Here is a 27,814-nt window from a genome sequence, read left to right as displayed (position 1 = left end):
TTTCTTGCACTGTCACTTTCTCCACTGCGTAATTTGCGCTGTGAATGCTAAGATTATTTTGACAGGCCATAGGCTAAATATATATCGCTATTAGTAGGACGCAAAGCAGAATATTTAAAGAAGGGGGCACCAAGGCCACCGTGGCCTGTAAACCTTTGATTTTCAAAGGGGCGTCACGGCCAACGCAAGGGGCTACGACGTTGTGGCCGCTGTGAAATTCCTACCCTGGTTGTTGGAATTGTTTCTTCACAGAAACTCACAAGCAAATCCAAAAAACAAATCATTTTAGATGTGTAGGCCTATGCCAATTTATTATGCAAGGCATTTACTGAAGTGTAAAAACAAACAAACAAAAACGTTACATCATTTCATGTGATAAATTTAGATTAGGTTAGATTTGATTCAACTTTTGTCATTGTGCAGAGTACAAAGTACAAAGACAACGAAATGAGGCTATAATGGCAACATTGCATCAGTCATAGCATACAGAGCGGTTACCAGGATGTCAACGCAAAAGGTATCAGCCAACGCAAAAGGGCGCAAAAGGTATCAGCACAATCTTGCACAACCTTGGCAGACACATGGGGCCCATAGCCTAGGCCCTAGACTACATAGGCTATATAAACATGTGGTAGTTGTTAAACCAGGTGAATAAAATATGACAGTATGTAGGGTTTCCCAGTGCCATTTGTAGTGGTGTTGTAGACCGATACAACTCAAATCCAATACAATAATAGTTATTTACAGATTCATAGATGTTCTGTAGTCTATCTATCTACAGGGCTTAAAGTGTTCAGGCACTGTGCCTGAATTCAGGCGTGAGCTGGTATGCTTAAGATTTGAAAATAGGCAATGAGACTACAGTATAGGCTATATGACGCCCTTATAAATGTCTGATAACTTCAGGCACAGACATTTTCATTGCTTTAAGCCCTGTATCTATCTCATGCATAGTCTGGAGCCAATGAAAAATACATGATAATAATTGAAAGTGTGTCAAAATTATTGTTTTGATATCGATAATAAGTCAATAATTTTGATACTTTCTTGATTTGATTTGGGAGCCCCCCACCACACCAGTGGAGATTTTAGACTTTACACGATATAGACTCCCCCCAACACACTCACTGAAAAGGTGGCTTCATGTCATATGTTTGTATTTCATACATGATGAAATTCATATTCATATTAAGTTTATATTATTTATGATCTGCGTAATTACCAGCTAAAATACATAGTATAGTTGAATATTTCATATTGATTTTTATTTTGACTTACATTTTACACGAATGTCATATTGACTTACATTTATCTTTAATGTCATTACACTGAAGGCTATAGTGTGTAGGTCAAATTGAGTGCCTGTCACTTTAAGAACGTGAGAGTAATTAGGCTTCAGTCATGGTTTTAGGCTATAGCCGAAAATAGACATGCATACGAATATGTATGCAGTTCATTATGTTTTCTATGTAATTAGTTTAAATAAATGTTCAAAAAGAACACAATATTCAAGCAGCAGTTCATTATTTTGGGGTGCTATAACATTAGAATTACAGCCCGAAGTTGGAGACCAAGTAGAAATGTGCTGCAATTTAAAAACTGGGTGTTAATTTTGGCTTTTTCTCCCATTGCAGATCATTTGCAGATTAAATGTTAACTAAATGTTAACTAAAAATTAATTACAAATGGACTTCCCCTGAATTAATCGATTTGTAATAATTCATAGTCATCTGATCATAGCAATGTTCTCTTTCATTAAGAACATACAGTGGATCTTGGATAGCTGATGGGTTGAAACCATCTGCAACTAAATTGACCTTCATGTGCTTGAATGTCCCTGTGACCTCCAAGGAACTCTGAAACACAGAAGAAAAGGATAGTAAAGAGAAATTAAAACATTGTTTATGGTGAATGTTTCATATTGAGACAAGTACGAATCTGGAAAAAGTATACCAACTAGTCAATAAAATTCCCATATAATTATGTACACACAAGCATTTCAATACACTATAGGGCATACCTTAATCCGGATGAATCTTGGTTGAGCGTAAGATGGTAAGTTATTGGCCACATGTGTGAAAGTCTCAGAGCAGTGAAACTCTCTACCTGCTTTTATTGTTACAGCAGCCATGCCTATCCTCCCTTCGTGACCTGGACAGATTTGCTACATCTTAGATGATAAGATACAGATCTTAGATCTAAGTCCACAAACTCTTCCTTGACAATGAAATCATTACATGTATCTCACATTTTACCATAGCACATTGTACCTGGCATTCTGACACCATAGACAGTGGCATTCTCAATGAAATGCAACTCTGTCAGGACATCCTCAACCTCAGTTGTGGCAACATTCTCTCCTTTCCATCTGAATGATTCAATAAATAAAACACAATATCTTGTTGAACATTTAACAACAATATCAGAAGGCCCACTCATTCATTAACTTTATAATGGATCCTATCATGACAGTCTAAAACGCATGGTCACTGGCTGAAAGCTTATTTGAATTTAGTGGGATGTCCAGTCCACATTGGGAGTGTCAAACGTTGGGCGGATGGCGCAACCAGGCGTTCCTAGGTTTCTTAATCAGTCATGGGTGTGTTTTGGGCGTAACATCATTTAAACCAATGAGAATGACATCTGTCATTCCCTTTAACAGCGAGCAGCGCAACTTTAAATGGTGCATCGGTATTTTCATAGTCAGTGACGCATTTGAAGGAATCTGCTTGCACGCGAGACCGTGTGGAACAGTTACTCCACTAAACCAGGGGTGTCCAAACTTTTTGACTCAAGGGTCATAATGGGTTTTGAAAATTGGCCGGCGGGCCACACACAAAAAATGATGTTATATATGTAAGGGATAATGCCCGACGAGGTGTCCATTATCAGAAATAAATGGACGACGTGGAGGCGTGAACCGTCCGACGCGAAGTGTGTGCGTGCCTGCCCTACCCCCACCTCCCAGCCTCCCAGTCTCTCCAGCTCTGCATCCCGGTGACACCCAACGACCTAAGCCACCATCACCTCACGCCCTGCCCTCGCCTGACGCCTCCTTGCCTGTGCCTGTTGAGGTATCCACGACTCTGGCAGCCTTGACAGGGACATCAAGGAGGTGGTCATCCCCCAGCCCCCACCCCCCCTCAATACCAGTACAACACTCACCTCCATCATCACAGGCTATCGTACCCCCACCATCATTGGATATTGCACCCCTCCCCCACATGGCGATCACGAACAATGAGGTGACAACGACCTCAGTCAACAGCCATCAGACACACAGATCCCAGATGCAGACAAGGGGAAAAGTGCTGTGAGAATCATGTTCTTTGATTTCTCAAGTGCTTTTAACACCATCCAACCCCTCAGACTAGGAGACAAGCTCTTGCAGATGGGTGTGGACGCTCACCCGGTAACCTGGATTACAGATTACCTGACAGAGCGACCACAGTTCGTCAGACTGAAGAACTGTCTCTCTGACACTGTGATCAGCAGCACCGGAGCGCCACAGGGAACTGTGCTCTCTCCAGTCCTGTTCCTGTTCAGACCTGTTCACCTTGTACACATCTGACTTCCGCTACAACACTGAGTCATGCTACATGCAGAAGTTTTCTGACGACACTGCAATTGTGGGGTGTATCAGGAACGGGCAGGAGGAGTATAGGAGCCTGGTGGAGGACTTTGTGCAATGGTGCAAACTCAATCATCTCCAACTCAACACTTCAAAGACCAAGGAGATGGTGGTGGATTTCCGCAGGTCTAAGCCCACTCTACTACGAGTCCCCATTGATGGGGTCAATGTGGAGGTGGTAAGCACCTACAAGTATCTGGGTCTCCACCTGGACAATAAACTGGACTGGTCAGCCAACACTGATGCACTCTACAAGAAAGGGCAGAGCAGGCTGTACTTCCTGAGGAGGCTGCGGTCCTTCAATGTGTGCAGCATCCTCAGGATGTTCTACCAGTCTGTTGTTGCCAGCGTCCTCTTCTATGCAGTGGTATGCTGGGGAGGAAGCACAAAGAAGAAGGATGCGGGGCGAATTGACAGGCTGGTAAGGAAAGCTGGCGCTGTAGTGGGAGCTGAACTGGAGTGCAATATCTGACAAAAGGACCCTGAACAAACTGATCAACATCTTGGACAATGAGTGTCACCCACTCCACAGCACTATTGTTAAGCAGAAGAGCCTGATCAGCTGGAGACTTTGCTCACTGCCTTGCACAACAGACATACTGAGGAAGTCATTTGTCCCCAGGGCCATTGAACTGTTCAATGCTTCACTTAAGGGAAGAGGAGAGATAGACTTCTCTGCATAGTCTGTCTGCCTCTTCACCCCCTCCATGTTTGGATACTGTCTGTCCACTAGCCACTTTTTACCACTGTCTTTCTGCCTCACTGTTTGCGTGCTACAATAGCACATGAGCATAACCCCTCCCTCCATGTCACAGCCGAACTGTGGCCACACTTATACCTTTTCTTAAAATAGTTATATATATAGATATATAGATAAATAGACTTTATTCTTGCACTGTTGGACTTACTCATTTGCACTATCACCATGACCACTATCACCATTGCACTATCACCATGACACTCACTTCACATCTTCTACTTAGTCGTGTTTTTATATTATATACTTTTTCTGCTGTTAGTGAATGTGTGTGTGTTGTCTATGCTACTGAGACCTTGAATTTCCCCTGGGGATCAATAAAGTATCTATCTATCTATCTATCTATCTATCTATCTATCATATTTGCCTCTCCGTCATTACCAATTTGCAAATGATGGTGAATAACTACTCATTGTGAGATGTATTTCATGATGTCTTTATTCTAATTATGTTTCCCATTGTAATCGTGTAATTTGTAATGTTGTGCATGGATGTGCGCTGATGCGCGTTCGTGGATGAGAGAAGCATGGTGTTCAATGTTGATAATGCGCTCTTAAAATAAGATATAAACAACTCGCCATGGACTCCTGACCAGGTTTGTCTTGGCGTAATGTGTTTTAGGTTGTGTACGATTTTTAGACAACACGCCAGACCCCTCCTTAGGTCGTTAATTGCCACACCCCTTGGCACGTTGCTCAAAAACAGAGACGTGCAAGATAAGAATAAACATTGCGCTGGGATAACCCGTTTTTCGCCATGCACCAGGTCGGAAAATAGGGCCCTTTATGACACAGACTAATGATGATGATGCCAATTGGGCAGGGATAGAAGGTTGCATGGGATGAGTAAAGGAGCAAAAACTGACTTATCTAGTTAAAAAGTGTAGTCTTGGGTGCAATTGTTTTGGTTTGAATGTTGTTTATACGGTCCTGTATACAATGTATTAGTTAACAATAGTTTGTAGTAGCTAGAGCACTGATCAAATGCTACAAGAGAGGAAGGCCGGAGAGTAATTTCTCAGAAATAATGACCAATCTGTTTTTTTCAACAACTTTCACATACAGTAAGTGATGGCTCAATAGAGGATTGTTGTGCAAGTGGGACTTCTCTGAAGTTTCTTCACTTAACTGAGATCATCTCACCTCTGCACTCCCTTTCTCTATCAGATATTTAAGCATTTAGCATACCATTTTCCAGTTTGTAACAAGTGATTATTTTGCATATTGAGTGATACTACTGTAGCCAAAGATTTTTATTTATTTATTTATTTTATTATTATTTTTTTTTTTTTGGGGGGGGGGGGGGGGGGGTCCCCTTCAAATTATATTATGATTACGACCTTGCTTCCTTGACTGTCTCTCTAATGAATCCTGTTCTGACAGCTTATATAACGTTTTCTTGTTTACAAACTGTTGATATCACAGCTTGCTTTTGTTAAGTATCCTTTTAAATCCCCACCACCTTATTATGATGGTGGTGTATTGCACAGTAATATTCAGATGTGTTACATTTAAAAGACTTCTTGATACACAAATAAACAATACCTGACCAGAAAATAAGCGGTACCTGAAAGTCTCCCCAATCCGATCCTGAAAGTAAATGAAGTTATCCTGATCGATCATCAGCAGATCTCCACTATTTAGATAGAGATCTCCTTTTTGAAAGACATCATGTAGCTTTTTATTCTCTGTTTGTTCAGGATTTCCTGCATATCCTAAGAAAGGAGCTATTCTGGTAATTTTTGATACCAAGAGACCAGCTTCACCTACAAAGCAACATTTGGAAACATTGTTTTTGACAATGAATTTATGACAAACAAAGCAGTGCAAAATACAACATTTGAAATTTGAGTATTGATATGATTTAGATAAAAAGAAGATTAAATAAAATATAGGATAGCAGGTCAGTGAAAACATTTACATGTAAATGTACTACAGTGCACTTCATTTTGGGATTGCATTTGTTCTGAATTTTTGAAAGTGTAAGCTGAACTTGTCCGTTCAGTTTACACTTAATTGATTAATTCTTAGAGTTATGGTTTGTATATTTATTTTGTTTGTTTACATTATTGATATTTGATATTGTTATTGATATCATTGTTATTATTACTATTTTGCTTAATGTAGGCTTACCAACTTTTTAAATTGTTTACTTGTTCATTTGAACTATTGTAATGCTCATATTCTGTATAACTAAAGTGTCTTAAAAGCGTCTGCTAAATACAATAACCATAACCATAACAACATTTTTGTCTCAGTGAGTGATTACAAACTGACCTTGAGGTGTGGCTATGCACAAGCCATTGGAGTCTCTCACTGGTTCCTCTCGCTCCGAATCAAACTTTATTAAACCATAAGGGAACAGTCTCTGCAAAGCAACAAAAACAATGTTCAGTGCTCAATTTTCTCAGTTACAAATGTAAAAAAAGAGGAATGACTTACCTTATGGAAGAAATTAACTCGGCCTATTGCACCAATCTTTCCAGGGTAATTCATGAAACTTATGTTGCCATCGGATGCTGCATAAAACTCCTTGATGTCCAATTCTCCAAAACGACTCCTGAAGTTGCTCCAGACATCAGCTCGGAGTCCATTTCCTATAGCGAGCCTGACTCTGTGTTCTCTGTCACTCAATTTCTATGAGTGCAGTTAGATGATAGATTTTCAATCAGAATCAGAACTAAACTAGCCAATCACATGTATGTAAAACCATTACATTCCTCATGAATAATTCAATTGCAAAAAAATCTGTATTTTTGAATTCTCATTCAAAGCCATACTTTTAGTATCTGAGGATGGTTATGATGATACCTTGGGTGAATTGCAGAGGTAGCGTAATGTTTCACCTATGTACTGAATGACAGTCACATTATACTTTCTGCAGTCATCCCAAAACTGTGAGGTAGAGAACTTTCGTCTCAGGACAACTGTTATACCTGGGCACAAGAAAGAAATTATGCTATGAATTTTACAAGTACTAAGAGGTTTACTATGCCGATGTCAAGCACATTTGACAGAGCCAGGAAGGTACTGGTGAGCTGTGGCTGAGTGAGAAACGTCACAAACTGGATTTGATTGGATAAAAAGGTGCTGAGGTACACAGAGATTGATTGGATTTGACTGAATGGAAAATTGATGAGGTTGGACATGATGACAGGAAAGACAGTTTTATCATCATCATCATCACAGATATCCCAAACAACTACTCCCTCTTGCCAATCCCACCCATCCCTGTCCATATGGAGCGCAATATCAACACAGAACAGTCACTGTCATTGTCCTACAAGCAATTAATTCGTTTTTTTTCCAGCAAAAAGTCCTGTACTGGCAGTTCTATTTTTCCATGCTCATATTGTCCGTGGGGTTACACCATTACCCTTGGCTGACACTGTAATTGACACCAGATGCCTGAAGTTACTTTATGCTCTATATGCAAAAGATTGAATAAGGCTTTATTCAATTAATCCATTACAGGTACAACTACACTCTTTGGATATATAGTGATGATTTTTTGCTGCATGTGATGACACAAATACTGCATATTGTATTTAATATGTTGAAAGAGATAATTGCAATTGTATAAATTATTTGGCTAAGTATCCAAATGTTAAAGCTGCAGTTGGCAAGTCTGACAGATTGAGGGGACTTAGCCAAAATGTTGAATGTTTACAACTCTCATGCCCCTCCCCCACTACCACCAAGAACCCTCTCATCAAGTTTGTGCTCGTCAGTGCGCACCAGACTGCACCAGACTGTGATTGACAGTCAGATCTCACACAGCCCTGCTCTGATTGGACCAGAAGAACCGGGAGCTGTGGATTTTTGCAAAACAAATAACAAGCTGTAGGTGGAGGTAGAAGTGTGTTTTTCCCCCCTAAAACCGGCTGATTTATGTTGTTCTGTCGGAGCATAGTGTCGGTTTCAGTGAATATGGTAAAAAAAATCTTGCCAACTGCATTACATTTTTGAAAAAAGATAGTCACTTAATACAGAATTCCGCAACTATCGTCTATGTTGTGAGTGAATGATTAACTGGAGTTAGTGTAAGTGTCCTGAACTTTGAATGTGGTCAGAGTACACCTTGGGCACAATGTGACTGAGCTGGACCTTGCTCTTGAGTAAATGAAATGACTCTTTTCAAGCGGTCTCTTATAGTTCATATTTAAAACTAAAAGACAGCATTCACTGAGCTGAGGATTTCCTTGAAATGTGTCATATCCATGGAACAACATGCTTTAAAAGCTCTGATCTGATGAGGTCTAGGAATGGTAGCCACAACACACATGCAGAGTGCTTGTGTTTTTTTGTTTTGTAACACAAGTTTTGATTGTATACCCCCCCCCCCCCACACACACACACACACACACACACAGTTGTCTTGTTACCACTTACCCCGCTCTATGGCTCCACACACCCCTATGAGGAGGCCTGCACCATGGTAGAGTGGGAGAGGCGTGTAGATAACATCATCTGAGGTGACCCCAGCCAGGAGTAGAAAGACAGAGGGGCTCCAGACCTTATCATGAGTTACTAGGCCAGCTTTGGGGAGACCTAGGGAGAGCCGTTGTGGATGAAATCTTTTATGAATGATTATTAACTTAATGTCCATCTATAGTACTATATACAAATATGAATACATTTTAATCAAATATATGCATTGAAATTAAAATACCAACATAAGAGAATGTGTATAACATTAACATTGATAGAGTCATTGTGCTTATCATGAGGTAGATATAATGCAAAGGCCAGAGCACCTGTGGTGCCGGATGTGTAAATGTACAATGCTGGGGATCCCATGGTGACATTTGACCTGAATGCTGGTGGTACAGGCTTATCTGAGGCATTCGCCATCTTATCTGAGAGGGCTTCCATCCCCTCTGCGTCACACTCCTTACTGAGGATGAACACTGAGACATTCTGCTCTCTTAGTGTTGGAAGCACTTCAACAACAGGGTCCTTCAAATCTGGAGAAAATCATTACAAAATGATAGCCAAAGAAGCTTAGACAATAGAGGCATGCACAGTGCTGAATTGCTTAACCCAGGAATGTTTTGTATAGGTCCTATATAGCTCAAGTATTTTCAAATTAGTTAGCAATTTCAAATCAATTAGACTTCAGTCCCTGGAAAATGAATCTGCTGATTAAGGTGACAAGTTACATGCTGATCACTTACCTCCTGAAGCAATGAGAACACTAGCATCACAACAGGAGAAGCAGTGTAGCAGAGATCGTGATCTGATCTTGCAATTCAACAGGGAGACTGCACAGCCAAGTTTGCACAAGCCGAGCCACAGCCACACAAAGCAAGGCTCGTTAGCCACGAACAGAGCTACAGTATCCCCCTCGCGCAGTCTGGCCTGGGTCCTCAATGTCCACGCCACTCGATTGCTCTGCCTGTCAATGTCCTCATATGAGTACACGAGACCCTCGAAAACAATGAATGGCTTGTCTGGTTGCCTTTTGACAGTGTCCAAAAAACAGTCCAGGATGGTGTAGAAAGGCTTTTTCTTTCGGAACTCTTTTCTCCTTGAACTCACTTTTAAAAGTTTCAAAATGTACACACAGTCATGTCTAAAGTAAGGAAATCGGATGTAAAGCCCAATAAAAAACAAAACTACCCCAAAACAAATACTGAACAAAGTTAACATATTGACAGTTCCGAACAAGTCTGCTCAAATTTCTTCCAGACAAACAAAAAGTTGGCAGTAGTGCCACCAAAACAAAACACAACAGAAGTTTGGAATCATTTACAAAGCTGAAGAGCCCTTTTTTCCATCAAAAATAGTACTAGGATTCATTATTGGGTATTGTGGCCACCTTGTGGCAAGAAGTAGTATAACAGCTAAAGAGAAGCAGAAGCAAAGTCTGGGAGGAAAAAAAGAAACAGGCCTGGAAGATGTCTCTGAATGTAGCCTAGAAATCTAGACGCGCCCCTAGCGGCAGCAAATTACATTTTAATGTGGGTCTGGCTCGCCAGGCTACTCTGAATGTGAGCTGAGAGGGCAAACATGGTCACCAAAGTGCATGTTCTGGTAGGGCTGGGACGGTATAGATCAGTGGTCCCCAAACTACGGCCCGCGGGACGAATACTGCGACCCACTACTGGGTCGGGGAGACATGCCAGGTGGGGCGCGAACACTGACGTGAAAAACAGGAGTTTTTTTAATTTATTTTTTATCTGTAGCCTGGGCCCAGGTAGCACCCGATGCGCAATGGACGCACTGTGATATTCACAGGGAAGCGCTCGTGTCAAGGCAGCTTAGTTAGTCCTGACCTATATGAGATTTTGAACATTGTTGTGAGAGTGGTGAATTTCATCAAAACCCGGCCCTTAAAAGCGCGTCTATTCTCCACACTTTGCGAAGAGATGGTAGCTGACCAAAAGGCTGTACTGTTTCACAGCGAGGCAAGGTGGCTTTCCCGAGGTAAAGTGCTGTCGCGCGTGTTTGAGCTCCGAGTCGCCTCTTCTTGGAGGAAGAGCGCATGTTTGAATCTGCAAGCACGTTCACTAATGAACATTTCTTGACGAAGCTGGCCTATCTTAGCGATATATTTGATATATCTTAGCGATACATTTGAGTTAAATGTCCAGTTACAAGGCAAAGACAAGCACCTACCTCACCTAGCAAATAAGATTACTGCATTCACCAAAAAAACTTGAGTATGGGACAGGCGCCTCGATCGCGACAGTATTATGCCTTTGAGATTGAGCGAAATCGCTGAAACGTCTGATTGGGAGGCACTCTTGTGATCCCATGTATTAAACAGTAGGCCTACATCACATCCCTGCAAAGTTTATTTCAAAAATATCTCCCAATCAGCAGTGCTCAGTATGACTGGATTATGGATCCATTTAATTCAGCATGTTGGCATTTCATTGCATATATTGTAGGCTACAATGCTGTAATGGCCTATGCTTCCTAATATGTTGCTGGAAAACAGAAATATGTGTGTTATGTATTTATTTATTATTATATCTGCAGCACCAGGTGATTTTAACTCTGTTGAAGAGGATATATTTAGAACTTGTCATTATTTCAATAAATTTGACAATTTTAAGCTTGACCTATCACTTTCTTAGAGCGATGAGGGACAGGTGGGGCTCGAGAATGCCCCCTCAAAGTGGGGAATGAAAGAAAAAGTTTGAGAACCACTGATCTAGTTTATTAACTACCACAGTCACGAGTTGGGTCGCGATAGTCTGTCATTTTTAAAAAGTGGGTCCCCAGAAAAAAAGTTTGAGAAACACTGTTCTATGGCGATTCTCAACAGTCCACATGTAATACTCTTTCTGTCCACTGGTGGTTGTTTTGGCGCTGTTTCGCGTTTGCCATCGAAAACGGAATGAAATGTAGGCCTACCTGCAAACAATGTAGAGGCCTATGCTGACTGCATCAGTGCTCAAAGTATTCTAAAAGTTTATCAATTAGGGATTATAGGGATTGTAGGGATTGTCAAAGTTTTTAAAAATGAAAATGCAATATTATTCTGCTTTAATCGCCCCTATCTTCAGTTAAGATGTTCAGAACTGCACCACATTTTATGTGTATGATTGACCTGACATTCTCTGGGGGTATGCCAAGTTTCATAGAATTTCATCCATGGGGGGGGGGGGGGGGGGGTCCTAAAAAAATTAGGTTATGTGTACATTTAGTGACTGTACACTCATTGGCCTGTAGATGGCGGTGCACACATACACATGCACGCACACACAGGCACCCACATACTATCGGTATTAGAACGGCCGATACATAATTACAAATTCAGTAGGATTAAAAGAAAGCCAAAATAAATATTCATCATGATCATCATGGCTGCATTTCCAGTATTGGCGATAAGTAGTCGTTTGTCCACTAGATGGCGCATCGTTGCAGTGAGACGTAATTTTGTTGGAAGTTAAAAGTGGGTTGGAAAAACAATGGACGCTTCCTACAAGGACTGTTTACCGCAGAGAACGTCTAATAAGGATAGGACAATGTTCACATAAAATGTAATTCCCATTTCTTCTTGAAGCCGAAATAAATCTGAGGATGTTTATCGGACATGCTTGGTTTTTACTGCAGGTACGTTAATCTTATAATATCGATAAGGACCTAGGTAATGTTACCATTAGCGTTGGTTGAGTGATGGAGGCCAATTTGATTGATTGCATTTGAAAACTATAAATGCGGTTATACCAAGCAAATTGATAGCAGCACTGTAATTGTATCTTTCGACTGTCATTTGTTGCACGTGCTACAAAAATCATTCTGTGTAATGGAAGATTTACCAACGTTACACCGGTCTGATACAGTTTTGCCTATACATGCGTGAGACTGAGACGCCTGTTTATTTTGTTTTAAGGGTGTGAGAGGGGAATCGATGTGCTTTGATTTCAGCTTGGTAGTTGTAGTCTGTGAAATTAAAAAGCACGTGTGTGTGAAGTATCCAAACAATGACACCTTCATTTCATTATGGCTGCTTTAGCAACACACCTTAAGCTACTGTGTAGTGGGTCCCATTTAGAAGTGGCTACTTCATTCGCGCTTTCCTTGACTCATGGAGCTGCATGGATTTTATTACAACTTTTCGCCACGATATGGCAGTTTAAGTCCGCTTGATACTGTAAGGCGTAAGCCATTGGTTTCCAAATGAGATTTTATTTGTGTCGCCAGCATAGCCTGACAATGTATGTTGTAAATAGGCCTACCTTATAAGCCTGTAGCTTAGGGAAGCTAACAGATTTCTATGTTAGTTACAGTTTTGTCATAGGCCTAACTCCCTGATGCATTTTTGCATTTAGAATAGCCAGAGCGTGGATATCTCAATCGGAAAATTAAACTATATCGGGTGCCTATGGACTAGGCTGGGTGAACCCAGCCTGATCTGCCGCTGTTTATTTTTTGATTTCTTAAAAGATTGAGCTTGGTCTGGTGAAAGCCAGACTAGCCATGGACCTCAGTTACACAATGCAAGGGAACATGAATCAGCCTATATTTGCACGAACAATAACGGACAACAGCTCTTCAACTTTGGCCCGTTAAAATGTGTATGAACACATCATCAAGGCCCATTTGGTCAGTTATTTGCACCACTGGTTAGATGTAAAACAGCATTTTGTTTCAGACTACTATTACTTAATTTGTGCATTAACAATAACGTTTCAAACTACTGTTACTTAATTTGTGCATTGACAATAAAGTATTACATGAACTAAAGATGACTAAAATCTTATGTAGAAGAAGAAACATTCACAAAAAATCCATCCATCCAAAAATGACCTTTGTTTTTGATAGCTGTTGAAAACGGCATGGAACTGACAGAGATTTTTTTGTTTATAAATAAATAAATAAATAAATAAATAAATAAATAAATAAATAAAATTATGCTGATACCTTTTGCTTTTCCCAAATACAATGTAGCATACAGGTGTAAGTGACCTTTCATCAATCCAGTTGCAATGGATGAACTGTGATGAACTGCCCTACTTGTGATCGTTTAGAGATTTTAAAGGTTTTATAACAATGCTACATCTTCTTTGGCTATTCTACAATCTATTCACTTTTTCAGCACCAGTAGGCGCTGTGCAGCCGTACACACACACTCAGGCATGCCAAACAAGCATACACAAAAGTTTCAAGAGTGGGGGGTTGGAGTAAAATATGGAGACAAATTGAAGTGTGATATATTTTCGCGGAACGGATGTACAGGACTGAGCGGCGGTCATATTTTGTAACGCTATGCGGTACATCTAGTTATTATAATTAGGCTATTGATAGCCTACTATTACTGTTATTATTATTATTATTCTTCGGATGAGGCAAAGGAATGTAAATCTGGGTCTGAAATGTTGGCTACAAACAGCTGTAACTGCACTGCTGCTATTATTAATTGTATAAGTAAGTATAAGTATAAGTATATACTTTTTTGATCCCGTGAGGGAAATTTGGTCTCTGCATTTAACCCAATCGGTGAATTAGTGAAACACAAACAGCACACACACAGTGAGGTGAAGCACACAGTTATCCCGGCGCAGTGAGCTGCCTGCTACAATGGCGGCGCTCGGGGAGCAGTTAGGTGCCTTGCTCAAGGGCACTTCAGCCGCGACCCACTGGATAGTAACTTCCGGGAACTATTTGAGGCTTCCATTAGCTGCCATTGTTGGACAAAAATGGAACATTAGCGTCAATGGAGTTGTCGCAACTCTACCTTATATGGCTCTGGTACAGATACACCTTGTCAAATATTACTCCAATACAAGTGAAAGTTGCAAAGTCAAAATGCTAATTGAGTTGAAGTAGAGAACTATACTGTTTTTAAAAATATTCAAAAATCAAAAGCACAACCATTTTTCCTTTTTAATGTAATATTTTTTATACACAATAATAAGATGTAAATCCTTTGGATGGTCACTAGGTCGTCACTAGCACTGTGTATTCATTCACATGAGTGCATTCACACTGATAATTTTGACAACAAAGTGCGCTGCAAGTAGGCTACATGGATGGTGCACTCATAATGGTAAACAAGTTGAGCGTAGAGCGCTGGACACTCTTCGCCCTCAATGATCGCATGACCATGATGATAGAACACTTTGTTTAATTAATGGTCTAAAAAAATAGCCTGCATCGGTCCTCTTTCTTCAAATCCCCATGCTGGCACTGTTATAGGCCTATTGGTATAACAAATGACTAGACATTTTTATATTGTAAAAAAGGGGCGGGGATATTTACGTTCAGTTGTGAAGACCAATACTCTACATAGCCTACATAACATGTGTTGCTGGCTGCACTGCATTTTAAGCCATTCTAACATTTTGAATGACAAAACAGCTATGGGGTGTGTAACATAGAATGGCTTAGAATGCAGTGCAGCCAGCAACATATTTGGGGACATTGAGTACAATGCTCCAGGCATCTTGGAGGAGAATGCACTGTAGGCCTAGTTCTTGACTTGTTAGGGACCAGTTGGGGCATGTTTCATGGCTCTGTTGCTGAGATAGTTTCGATCGTCAAAAGGTCATACTCGCCAAGCATCTTGTAGGGGCTGTTTTTAAAGAGTAGCCTAGAGATTGTCTGTGCTGTGGCGAGTGAGACAAGCTATGTGTTGCGTGATATCTCTGTACCCAAGTAGCAGTGCTTCGCCCCAATATACTGTAGTCTCAATATCTGCCTAAATCGCCTCGTCTTCTTAATCTGCATTGCCAGTTGTAGCCTACTCGTTGTGAATACCAGGCCACACGTAATTAGTTATTTTTTTTATTGGCTCACTTTTACTAACAATGCAACGAGAGATTCCATTCACTAAGCTAAGTATAAGTATAAGTATACTCTTTTGATCCCGTGAGGGAAATTTGGTCTCTGCATTTATCCCAATCCGTGAATTAGTGAAACACACACAGCACACAGTGTAAGGGTCAGGTGCCATGTGCTCCTTTGTTTGTTCCCCATGTGCTTTGTGTTTACCTGCCTGTCACCTGTCTTTGTCTCCGCCCCATCTCCTTATTTGGTCTGTGCTTCCTGTCTTGTTAGTTTTCCCTCCGTTTCTGTTTCCACACCTGTTCCCCGTTATTGTCTTGTTGGTCTCATCCAGTCCTCTGTCTTTCTGTTAATTAGTCTGTTAGTTTAGTTATGGTTTCCACCCGTCTTGTTTTACCTTGATCATTGTCCACCTGTGCCCTGTTACCCCTGTGTATGTAAACCCTCTGTCTCCTCTCAGTCTTTGTGGGTTATTAGTCTTATTGTTTCGTGGTTTGCTGTAGTGTGCCTTCGTTTAAAGATTCCTGTTTTCACTAAGTGTGCCTCGATCTCAACTTGCCCTGCGCCTCGGTCCAGCTCTCCACACTGCAACCGTGACACACAGTGAGGTGAAGCACACACTAATCCCGGCGCAGTGAGCTGCCTGCATCAACAGCGGCGCTCGGGGAGCAGTGAGGGGTTAGGTGCCTTGCTCAAGGGCACTTCAGCCATGCCTACTGGTCGGGGTTCGACCGGCAACCCTCCGGTTACAGGTCCGAAGTGCTAACCAGTAGCAGTACTTATTTTTTTTTTAAATAAGTATATTATAAGACCATACATGTAAGGAGACTAAAATGCTTTTGCTCACTTATCTAACTCTAGGGGAGACGGTGAATAAGCTAAACCAATTCCACACCCCATACATATCATATACATATTCCATACCACATACATATCGCACGTTCGACTTATCGAACTCTGGGAAACACGATGAATGAGCTAAAGTCCCAAAAAGTCGGTGTGTTCCTTTTAAAGTTGCTTCATTAGCATGAAAGTTGGGACATAGTAGGCTATTACATAGAGAACTCATTAGAATAAAAAATCCTGTATTCACTCTTACTTTTCCTCAGTAAGAGAACAAAGGATAGCTTACTTTGTTTGTCTTTGGGCTTGTGCTTATATACGGAGCCCCTAAGGACATGAGCAAAAAAAAATCTAAAAGTTTATCAAAATATCATAGTTGACAAATTGAAGTGTTTTAAAACACTTATAAGTACGGAGCCCCTAAGGGGACATGAGCAAAATAAAATCTAAAGTTTAGTTTCATGTGCTCACGTGAAACTTTCATTTGCTAATGCGAAACTTTCATTTCATGTTGGTTTCGCGTGAGCACATGAAACTAAACTTTAGATTTTATTTTGCTCATGTCCCCTTAGGGGCTGTTTTAAAAACACTTCAATTTGTCAACTATGATATTTTGATAAAAATGATAAATAGAAAGTGTGTAGTGTTGATGAATGTGTTGTGCTGGAGTGTTTGATGAATGTGACATTCATATGTGCAAACAGCACTTCTCTTTCACTGATGTAATGATGCAGAAACACAAAATGTGTATTGAATTGATTTAAAGGTAAGTTAGTTATTACATATATGTGTAAAGTCTGTCACCAAAACATTTTTGTAAGGCTTATATTTCTTACTATTTATTTTAGAAAACACACTGTGTTCAAATAACAACAAGTCATCTACAACCATTTTCAGGATTAATTAACAACCTCTTGCACCAACATGGCTCTATGCATGTGTGATGCCATGATTGCCGATATTATGCTGGTGTTTTGTGTAAGACCATGATGCCAAATGTTGCATTACACGTCATGCTAGCTGAATCACAACTCAGGCACGTACACACTCACTAATACAGCTGTGACACTTAACAGAAGTAGGTTCCTTTCAGCATATCAATGTTTAACCTCTTTATCTGTAAGTTCTAAGATACACTATCAGGGAATTGGAATTGTCCTTGAATTATGAAAGGTAATGGAATGGGGTCACTAACTTTGTACATGGATATCTGCAGATATTTGCCAGTACAATTTAGATATAAGCATATTTTTTTTTCAATTTAAAAGTAAGATTCAAAAAGATTCTTTGATGCTATTTCTGTTCATTTCTCTAGGCATTACTAACACATAATGTTGTCTTGGGGGAAATATAGACAAAGTCCCTGAGGTGAAATCATACAAAGAAATAAAAACAATGCACAGAAAATATCCGTTATAATTCTCACGTACAAATCTAGAGAGCAAGCTAATGCAAAGGAATGGTGCATGTCATATCTGATTACAACTTGATATTTCCGCACACAACTGCCTGAAAAATGTCCTCAGTCATAGGTACATAACTCTTGTCTTTGTCATCCAGGAAAAAAAGGGGATCCGTTACCAAGGTGGGGTTGAAGCCTTCTTCCACTAATGTCTTCTTCATTTGCTTGAACGTTCCAGTAACCTCAACACAATTCTGGAAGTCACACAGGTTAGCAGTTTCCAGGAATCGGTGGATTTTCTTACAACCTCAGTGCTGTGGCTTAGTGCACTATAGGAACAATTGATATACAATAGATAATGGCATGCATCCTATCACATTCAGAACAAAAGGTCAAAAAGGTTACCTGTATTCTGATGAAACGTGGTTGGGCATATGCAGGGAGATAACTAGCAACATGGCTGAACATGTTCTTACAGTCCAGCTCTTTTCCTTTTGTGATGGTTATCGCAGCCATCCCAATTCTCCCTTCATGGCCTTCAGAAAACAATGCAACAGTATTTCTTAGCAAGAATACACCACTACACTGATGCCATAGTAGTGAATGTGAAAGATTGATGAAAAGATTTCAGTTCCCCATACCTGGAACTTGAACTCCATACACATTGGCCTCCTCTACAAAGTCGATCATTGTTACAATATCTGAGACTTCAGTTGTTGCCACATTTTCTCCTTTCCACCTTTCAGAGAAAATACAGAATAAAATTATCCTGAACTTTTTGGGGAAGCTTGCACCTTTAACATTATATAATTCACATCATATAATTTACTTCTAAGGACAGAGTTCTGTTGTGACTTTCTTTTGACTTATTTATCTTGCCTCCATGCACCGTGGGCAGTGTGTGATGCACATTTCAGTCTGCCTTTTGACCTTTACAGCTAATACATGTTGTGCTAAAACAGGTTCATGAAATAATGTTGGTATTTACAAATCTTTACTTCACATCCACTTTTCCGGATGCCCTGAGTTAGGGATACTGATACCATGTTGCCTGGCATCTGACCACAGTTAAACTGTCTTACTGTTTCTTTGGACCTCACATATACTGTGTGTCTGCAGAAAAACACAGCCAGGATGTCTGTTAATAATAACAAATGCCGCTATAAGACCACCTTCCATATGCTGAACCCCTCCCTCTTGGTATGAATTAATACATAATTTGGTTTTAAGGTGCTGTTTTATCTACTGCACCTCTCCAGAGTTCGTATTGTGTTGTAAAATAAAGCCTTGTTTAGAGATCATTATTATTGAGGCATTAGAGATTAAATAGTTCATCACCCTCAAATCTGAAACACAAGACTCAGTAAATGGAAGATAACTGATCAAACATAACCTAGTTTAGCAAGGAATTGATCCACTCATATCAGTGAAGATTTCATATCAGGCTAAAAAAGACATAGTCAGCATAAAGAAAAGGGAGAAACTGTGTGAATGAATATCTGTGCACAGAGCAGAGGGAGTAAGGTTTTGAACCTAAATGTGTCTCCAACACGATCCTGGAAATAGATGAAGTTTTCCGAATCGATTCTCAAAAGATCTCCACTGTTGAAGTACAGGTCCCCATTTTTAAAAACATTTCGAAGCCTCTTCTTCTCGGTCTGTTGTTGGTTATTAGCGTATCCCACAAAAGGAGCGATGTCTGTTATCTTTGAAACCAGCAGTCCGGTCTCTCCTGGAACACACATGTGTATGGGAGCGGATCATAATCACATCAACAACACCACCGTGGAGAAATGTCCTGGGGCCGTATTCACAAAGAATTTTAAGGCTAAAAGTAGCTTCTAAGTGGCGAATTTAGGAGCAACTCCTAAAAATAATGGGCGTGTCACTCCTAACTTTAGGAATTCACTTTAAAAGTAATTCACGAAGCATTTTAGACCTAAAAGTAGCACCTAAGTCTGGGACAGCTTAAAAGAAGTCGAGAGGACTTCTAACTCACTAAGACCTATTCACAAACAGCTTTTTGTGGCATTTCACTTTGCGATGTTTTGAAATGGGTATGCGGCAACAGGAGCTTCCAATCGCGAGGGAACAATTTTGCATTGTAGGCATAAAAGAGATGCTATAACGCCACCAACAACAACCAAAACTAGGCTACTCATTGTCAACATGTAAATTTAATGTAACGTTTCCTTGTGAATCAAATTAAAATGTTCTCTTTGCAAACGCATAGGCCTATAGTGACAGATTAATTTAATAATGTTGCAAAGATAGCCTATAGCTGCATCAATCCGTAGGCCTATGTTTCATTAGGCTACTAGGCTATTTGTTTTACTCTTTAGGCTAGGCCCAGGGGCGGAGCTATGGTTAGGGGGTGCGACGATCTTTAGTGGGCCCCTATAGCCTACTGTCGGTGTTTAACCCAAATTCATGTTTTTATTTAGTACACTTCATATTGTGCTTATTAGAGGCTGAGGCATTTGGTTTATGTCCTGATGACCTAGCCTACCGTAGTCTGTGCATCGGGGCAGCTTAGGCCTGCGACGATGCGAACTGTAGCCTAGTGATCAGGCGCGCCTGTAGGTGTAGGCCTACGGCCGTACGCACTGTGCGTACCATCAGGCAACTCAACGAGAGAGATTTTCCCTGTGTGTGTTCACACAAAGTTAGCCCACCCTAACTTCCCAACTGCTTCACAACTGTGCAGTATCCCATTAACTGCTCGACAATAGGCTATTTACAATTTTCTTTCAAATTTGTAAACACGTTGTCAAAATCAACTTTAATGTAGGCTACACACCTTTTGTTTGAGCAGGAGAGGGAATAATAGCCTAACAAACGCACGCAGCAATTACAGACGTTGTGGGTTAGGTTGTTGCTTTCTTTTACTATGGTTTCCTGTTATCAACACACAATGTTAAGCTAATTCACTAACTCAAGACTTCAAGGCTATCATGGATATAAAACGTTTTTTGCAAACAATGAAAGGGTGGAGGTAGCAAAGGATGGAGGCAGCAAAACTAGAGGAGTTATTTCAGATGAACAAGGTAGGCAAAATGCTTGTCAAAACCTTAGCATTACATCTGGATTATACTGAATAATGTTTACTGATGTTAAAGCACGAACGCTGTTTAAAGCCATACACAACGGTAAACTAGAACAAAACTAAAGGTAACTTTACCCTTTATAGGGCCGTATAAAGTTGTCCAAATGAATAGGTCGTTATTAGGCGTTGTTGTTGTATATTGCATATGGATTTTGTACTACAGTAGGCTACTTTTTAGGTGACCAATGCACGAACGAAACCGGGAAACGGACAAATATTATTAAGCCTTTCAATGTTTTGTTGCGCGCGGAGGGATGGTGCGCTTACCATTCATTCCTGCTGGCGCGCCTGATAGTGACTGCTGTTGTCGCGGCAAGTGCACAGTGTAGGCACAGTGTAGACTAGACCTAGCCTACATGCTATGTCGCTGATTTTCTGTAGGCTAATAAATGCAGCCTGTAGCATAGGCTATTTCGGCAAACCCAGACCGGTTGTGGCATCAGTTTCGCTTTTAAAACGCAACAGTGTAGCGAGAAGGAGAGTGCGGGCTATTTAATTTGCAGCATGACAGACGAACTCCCATTGTGGGCGCACTCTACGGACCAGTGGCATCTTTAGTAGGCCTAACATTTTTCATTATTATTTTCCCCCAGCAATCAGTACAAATAAGCATCGGTAAATATAACAATTAATCAAGATAGATTTGGCCAAAAGTGGGCCCCCTTTGCGGTCGTGGGCCCGGAGCGACCGCCCCCCCTGCCCCCCCCCCCCCCCCCCCCGCTCCCTCCGCTTATGGCTAGGCCTTTTTATTCAGTTATTCATCATCTTCCGTCCTTCGCACTACTTGTAGCGCACGCATTCTCAGACCCGTCACCTGTCACTCATCATCGTAAGGGAGGTGTTTGGAATCATTCCCGCGTTACAATCATCAGCCAATCAAGGTGGTCACTTCAGTCAAGCTCGTGCATGAGTAATGACGTCATCCATAGCAACGAAGACTCACTCTTAGTTTAGGAGTTGTCATTTTTCCTTACTAAGAGTAGGTCTGAAAGGCTTTGTGAATAACTTTTAAGAGAAAACTCCTAGCTAAAATATTTTAGTGCGATTTAGGAGTACTCCTAGTGGTAAGATAAAAGGCTTTGTGTACGGCCCCAGATAGTTACAACAGTTCAATTCCATGACCATGATCTGTGAATCCAGAGTGGTGAGGAAAGGACGAGCTGTATGGTGCATCAATGTAGGCTACTCACCCTTGGGCGCTTTGATACAGAGACCTTTGGCGTTCCTCATTGGTTCATCTCTCTCAGTATCGTATTTTATCAAGGCATAAGGAAAAAGTGTCTGCAAGGAATAAAAGCAAAGAGAACTTTTTTGGTTAGAGATTACGTACCATACATGTTCTTTATTTACTACGTGTAGGGTCAGTGCTCCTCAGAGGTATAGGGTCTTTACCCATATTTGTACACAGACATAAACATGCTTATGAAACCTAGCATTATAATATTTGGCTGCATGCCCTCACTCACTTCAGCTTATTAGGTAGCTTGACATTTCAAAGATGGGCATGCGTTTAACCGCAAATTATGACACTGTCATAATCATTTTTAAGCAGATCTTACCTTATGGAAAAGGTTGACGCGGCCAATTGCACCAATTTTGCCGATGTAGTTGACAAATCCCACATTTCCCTCAGTGGATGCATAGAACTCTCGAATTTGAATGTTGCCAAAACGATTCAGAAACTCCCTCCATACGTCTGTGCGAAGGCCATTGCCAATGGCAAGTCTCACTTTATGGTCTTTATCATTTTGTTTCTAGAGGAAAAAACAGGTATTAAGAGATCAGACTCATGCCACCAAAAGCAGAGAAAAAAGTGTGAAAACAAACTCACATCGACACACCACGTGTGGCCCCAGTGAACAATGTTTTCTGAGTAGGCTACTAATTCTGTTGTGAATTATCTGATTGATTACGGGATTTGTGGTTGAGTGAACACCTACATGTTTGTTAAACTATTTCAATTTTGAACTGCCTGTCATCAGAAAATCCTATGGAGAAATCCATCATTATCCGTAATTATTGACACCCTTGGCAAAAAATAAGTAAAAGGGCTAGCAGGACATTCACCTTTGGTGAATGTGCATTACAAAAAAGAAGAAAATGTATCATCGAAGTATCATCAACTTAAGATTATTTTCTCACAATACAGTTAAGTATGGGAGAGTCTAGGACATTGTGACATCCAAATGCCCTGGGAACCTATAGGGTACATGCCATCATGAACTCAGTGAAATACCAGGACCTTTAATCCAGGAATAAATATCTGCCTGTGTATGTCATGACTAAAAGTGCATCATGATTGAGTCACCAAGCAGGACAATAACCCAAAACTATGGGGCGAGTTTCCCCACCAACTAAGTTGCTAACAGGTTAGCAACTATGGTTTTGGGAAACGCACCCCAGATCAACACAAAAAGTGTTTTACTGGACTCAAAATTAAGCTACCAACATGACCATCAGTCTCCTGTATGATCTGAATAAATTTTGTAAAGAGGAATGGTGTCAAATCCCCTGATTGTATCGTCCAACTTTGTGACACAAGAAAAACAAGTGCTGCCTTATTGGGAAATTGTAGAAAGTATTAAATGCAGGGGTATAAATAAATAAATAAATAAATAAAAGATAATTAAATAAATTAAATTCTGCAATGTATTTATCAGAATACATTTGCTTCACTCAAGAGGTGATTTATGTATAACCCTTTACACTCATCTTTACAAGGGGTGCCAATAATTGGGGAGGCCACATGGCAGTCATAAATGGGCAAACACTTTCTCTGCATAGTGTTCTTTTTTACACTGTTGGCATGAGGTATGGCTTTCAAACACATAACACGTGCATTTTAACAACTTTGTTATGTGTCAAATGAAGAAGCTCTCTCTTCGCAGTGATTGAAAGCTCAAACAACATGATAGCCCAGCGGTGTCGAGTGGGGGGCGGAAATAAGAGTGAAGTCTATTTTTGCCACTGCTGTGGAACAGCCAAGTGGAAATGCCCCCATGCGCCCATTTGTGAATTTGATATGGTAATTCAGCTCTAGGAAAGGCGCGCGACTCTCATAAATGTCATTTGTCCTGGATTTCAGTCACACTGTACCATACTGTAGCACAACTGTTGATGTTGCAGTGTTGACTTTGCAATGTCACTTGAATAATCCTTTGAGCATACAGTATGATACAACATATAGTATACTTAAGTTATCTTCTACTATAACAGTCAAAAATAATTCAATATTTGTTTTTGGCATGGGATCAATACATCAACAGATAAATCAATAATTTTACTATGCAGCGAACGTACAGTGGAGTGTTACATATATTATTGTTATTAGATTTTTTACTTGATCATCAGAAATATTCAACATGACCCTCTCAACTCTACTTAAACCACTCCATAATGCATTCATGATATTCCATTTCATAGATCCTCAACCTGGTATTCTAAAGTAAAGGCCAATAGCTATTCCTAGTGGAGGCCTGGGCCTTTAAACTCAACATTCTTAGGCTGAGGGAGTAAGCACATGATCATCTGTGACCTGAGCCTCCACACTGCTGCTGCTAGATACAGTTTCAATGGCCAAAGAAAGAATGTTTACTTTGCTCCCAACCACACCCAAGTGACATCCAAAATATACCCCCCTCCCACAAATGTAAGGGACTATAAAACATGATTTTGCACACAAAGACCTGACACGCTATTAAAAGAAAGATTTAACAGTTGGCTTAACTACAGTATGTTTTCACACAAATGATGAAGTGTAACACTGAAACTGGATTGGCACTGGACATTCTGCAATGTTCTATGAAAAAAAATCACATTCTCAAGGTTATTTCTATTTCTGTCCACCAGCTGTGCTCTATGTGAATTCGAATGAACAGATTAGGAGGACGCGCAGACTGTGGCGCGCAGAGGAGACACACTGTATGGCACAGCCCTGATGTCTTGCTGCTGGAGACATCACTGGGACGCTCTCACTCACGCTCACAACCCCCCTCTGAAATCCATAGAACCAGGCAGCCCTGGGGTAACGTTAAGAGTATTTAGTCTGCACCTTCAGCTGGTACTGTATATGGAGCCAAATTAACACCAGCATGTAATTCAACACCAAGAACTTTGTATTGCAATTCAGCAAGGTAAATTAAATAGGACTCATGATTTCATTTTGTTATGTCTTTGCCTTTTTCCTGTTATTCTTGATTAAGATAAACTGTGAAGCGAGTTCTCACCTTTGGTGTGTTGCAAAGATAGCGTATGACCTCTCCTATGTACTGGATAACTGTGACGTTGTACTTTCTGCATTCATCCCAGAACTGTGAAGCTGAAAACTTTCTTCGTAAAACGATACTGGAACCTAAAAAATGAGGAAAGTAAGGATGAGACATGTAAAAGATCCTCACTTTTTTGTTTATTTGTAAGACAAAAGCATTGCATGCTGTATAATGGCCTCAACAGCCACCCTTTAGATGAGAACTACAGTTAGAGGGTACTCTTGGCTTGAAATTATTAATATTCATTCATATTCATATTGGGGCCTAAGACAGCACTTTAATTTGACATCAAACGTGTCTGGAGCAGAGGATATACAGCAGCATGAATATCAAATGACAGTCACAGATGGTATCAACAGTAAGAATCACAACACCCATCAGAGACATCAGGTGCATTTGTAAATTGGGTAGATTCCCAACATATACTTTCACTGAATGACCTCTCTGCTTTCCAAGCATCTTTACTTGTTGATAACAGCATACAAACATCTTCTATGTTCTTCTGCCAACTATGGGAATACCACACAAAATACATCAAATAGCCTACCAATCATATTTTAGAAAATCATATTTTAGAAAATGTACAAACCTACATAACACACTAAAAAGCAACTCTAAAACAGACAACAGCATATCCTGTGTAAAGCAAGAATCAGGTCACTGTATTGTGAATGATAGAAGGCCTATAAATTACAGTAAAGTGTTCTGAACTTTAACCCACTTGGTCAAAACTGACCTGCAGTGAGACCTACTTAGGCTCTTTTCTTTTTTCTCCTAGGGACAGCTTTTATGTGATTACTTCTATGAAACAGCTGAGGTACACAAAGGGCTCTTTCATTGCCATTCTAGAGGGGAACTTGTGAATGCACTGATTTCAAAGACCAGGGCCAAAAGCCTGCACATGTAGCAGCCAGAAGTCTCAGGAGTCTATGCGTATAACTCCAATCAAACATAGGAAACACAGCCTAAAAAACAAACAGCCTGTGAGGGATTACCTGTTTCAATGGTTCCTATAAACCCAATGAGGAAACCTGCTGTATGGTACAAAGGCAGGTTGAGGTAGATGACATCCCCTGCAGTGACACCATTGGAAGCCAACACCGCGAGTGCAGCCAACAGACGGGTCTGGCTGACCATGGCTGCTTTGGGAAGGCCTAAGGGGCACACAAGACATGTAACACAGCTCACTGCTGCGAATTTGCAAATCCATCTCAAGCTAATTGTAATGTATGTATGTATTACGAATGGAATACGATTTAGCCTATTGTAATCACAGGTGCTAGAATTGTTCATAGTGGCCATGTAGTCCTAAAGTCATTTTGTTTAACCTACCTGTTGTACCAGATGTGTAAATATACACAGCAGGGCTTTTGAAGGTGATCTGTGAGCGGAGTGAACGACATATGGGCAAATCAGAGGCAGATTCAACTTTGTCTGTGAAGCTTATAAACTGAGGGGTGTTGCACTCTTTAGTCATAATGAACACACGAACTCCCTTCTCCTCCAACGCTGTCTTGATTTCTGTCAGAGCATCCTCAAGTTCTGCCAAAAGATACCACATATCAAACACAGTCTGTGCTCTGCTCATGGATATTTAGAGATTACCAAGGTAAAATATTAATCTAGCTCCTGGCTGAAGTAGGCCACATGATAGTAGGCTACATGATAACATAAAAAGAGAATGTTTCAGTATCACTATGATGTATGAGTGTGTGTACACTAGAAAACATCTAGAAAATACCTATTTTTAGTGAAAGGAACAGATAGACAACAGAACAGAAGATATATATATATATTTTTTTTTTTAAAGGTAGACATAATGACCTTTCTAGACACTTCAGGCCACCTAAGGTGATGACTACTTATTGGGCCTGAAGAGAAAACAAATACTTGCAAATACAGGCCTGCTCAACCACAACATGATTTGGTGGTGGTTGTTAGTAGGCCTATATTGAGGTTGAATGCCTTCCTTCAATTGTTATTATCGCCTTGTATTATCGCACCCTTACCTACAGCCGCAATGAGGACTTTTGCATCACAGCAGCTGAAACAATGAAGCAACGACTTCGACCTGATGTTGTGATTAAGAAAAGCCACTGGGCATCCGAGTTTTGCGAGTGCAAGCCACGTAAACATAAATGTAGGTTCGTTCCTCATGAAGAGCGCCACCGTTTCCCCCGACTGTGAACAAGCATGCGATCGTAAAGCATTCGCAATTTTGTTGCTTTCTTTGTCCGCATCCTGATATGAATAGGATTTGTTTTCAAACAAGATAAATGTCCTATTAGGGTGTAGGGCCGACTGCTCTATAAATCGATCTACAGCTAAAAATAAAGGTCTTCTTTTTCTGCGTGAAACAAACGTGAGTAAAATCCGAACCAAATCCTTTAAGTAGAAAACATCCTCCCAAAAGTAGGGGGCAAATATTTTCAGTAACACTGGAATGATGACCAAAGTGGCCAAAGTAACGGTTGAAATGTACATTCCTTGAAAGAGTTTTCAGTGTTTTCTTCTGCAAGAGAAAGACCTTGACGAATTATTCCTTCAATTGCACTGATTTCCCTTGG

General features: G+C 40.5%; 2 protein-coding genes across 2 annotated transcripts; both read right to left on the bottom strand.

The window, feature by feature from the left end:
* Positions 1 to 2,026: 2,026 nt before the first annotated feature.
* Positions 2,027 to 10,056, bottom strand: LOC143126334 (long-chain fatty acid transport protein 2-like). Its single transcript, XM_076288222.1, has 9 exons — positions 9,565 to 10,056; positions 9,145 to 9,354; positions 8,780 to 8,938; positions 7,199 to 7,323; positions 6,830 to 7,024; positions 6,665 to 6,755; positions 5,955 to 6,153; positions 2,271 to 2,368; positions 2,027 to 2,170 (listed from the first exon to the last, which is right to left on the bottom strand). The coding sequence occupies exons 1-9, from the start codon at positions 10,037 to 10,039 to the stop codon at positions 2,103 to 2,105; spliced, it is 1,620 nt and encodes a 539-aa protein (XP_076144337.1). The 5' UTR covers positions 10,040 to 10,056; the 3' UTR covers positions 2,027 to 2,102.
* Positions 10,057 to 17,304: 7,248 nt separating this feature from the next.
* On the bottom strand, positions 17,305 to 27,814 carry LOC143125926 (long-chain fatty acid transport protein 2-like). Its single transcript, XM_076287759.1, has 10 exons — positions 27,257 to 27,814; positions 26,580 to 26,789; positions 26,243 to 26,401; positions 25,206 to 25,330; positions 22,539 to 22,733; positions 22,170 to 22,260; positions 19,407 to 19,605; positions 18,515 to 18,612; positions 18,279 to 18,409; positions 17,305 to 18,127 (listed from the first exon to the last, which is right to left on the bottom strand). The coding sequence occupies exons 1-10, from the start codon at positions 27,729 to 27,731 to the stop codon at positions 17,951 to 17,953; spliced, it is 1,860 nt and encodes a 619-aa protein (XP_076143874.1). The 5' UTR covers positions 27,732 to 27,814; the 3' UTR covers positions 17,305 to 17,950.

Source organism: Alosa pseudoharengus, unplaced genomic scaffold, assembly GCF_046254945.1.
Source record: "Alosa pseudoharengus isolate Yale_2024_CS ecotype anadromous, Long Island Sound unplaced genomic scaffold, YU_APseudo_1.1 YU_APseudo_1.1_scf_16, whole genome shotgun sequence".
Lineage (NCBI taxonomy): Eukaryota > Metazoa > Chordata > Actinopteri > Clupeiformes > Clupeidae > Alosa > Alosa pseudoharengus.
Note: the sequence above shows the minus strand (reverse complement) of the source record. Positions and strands in the feature narration are given on the sequence as shown.

Excerpts from the sequence above, each read along its gene's own strand:
- LOC143125926 (XM_076287759.1), bottom strand. The coding sequence starts at position 27,731 with ATGTACATTTCAACCGTTACTTTGGCCACTTTGGTCATCATTCCAGTG. Across the intron at positions 18,613-19,406 it reads CGTGTTGGAGACACATTTAG|GTGGAAAGGAGAAAATGTGG; the intron begins GTTCAAAACCTT and ends TTTCTCTGAAAG. Across the intron at positions 18,128-18,278 it reads CACGTTTCATCAGAATACAG|AATTGTGTTGAGGTTACTGG; the intron begins GTAACCTTTTTG and ends TGTGACTTCCAG.
- LOC143126334 (XM_076288222.1), bottom strand. The coding sequence starts at position 10,039 with ATGTTAACTTTGTTCAGTATTTGTTTTGGGGTAGTTTTGTTTTTTATT. Across the intron at positions 8,939-9,144 it reads TTACACATCCGGCACCACAG|GTCTCCCCAAAGCTGGCCTA; the intron begins GTGCTCTGGCCT and ends GGCTCTCCCTAG. Across the intron at positions 2,171-2,270 it reads CTATGGTGTCAGAATGCCAG|ATGTAGCAAATCTGTCCAGG; the intron begins GTACAATGTGCT and ends TTATCATCTAAG.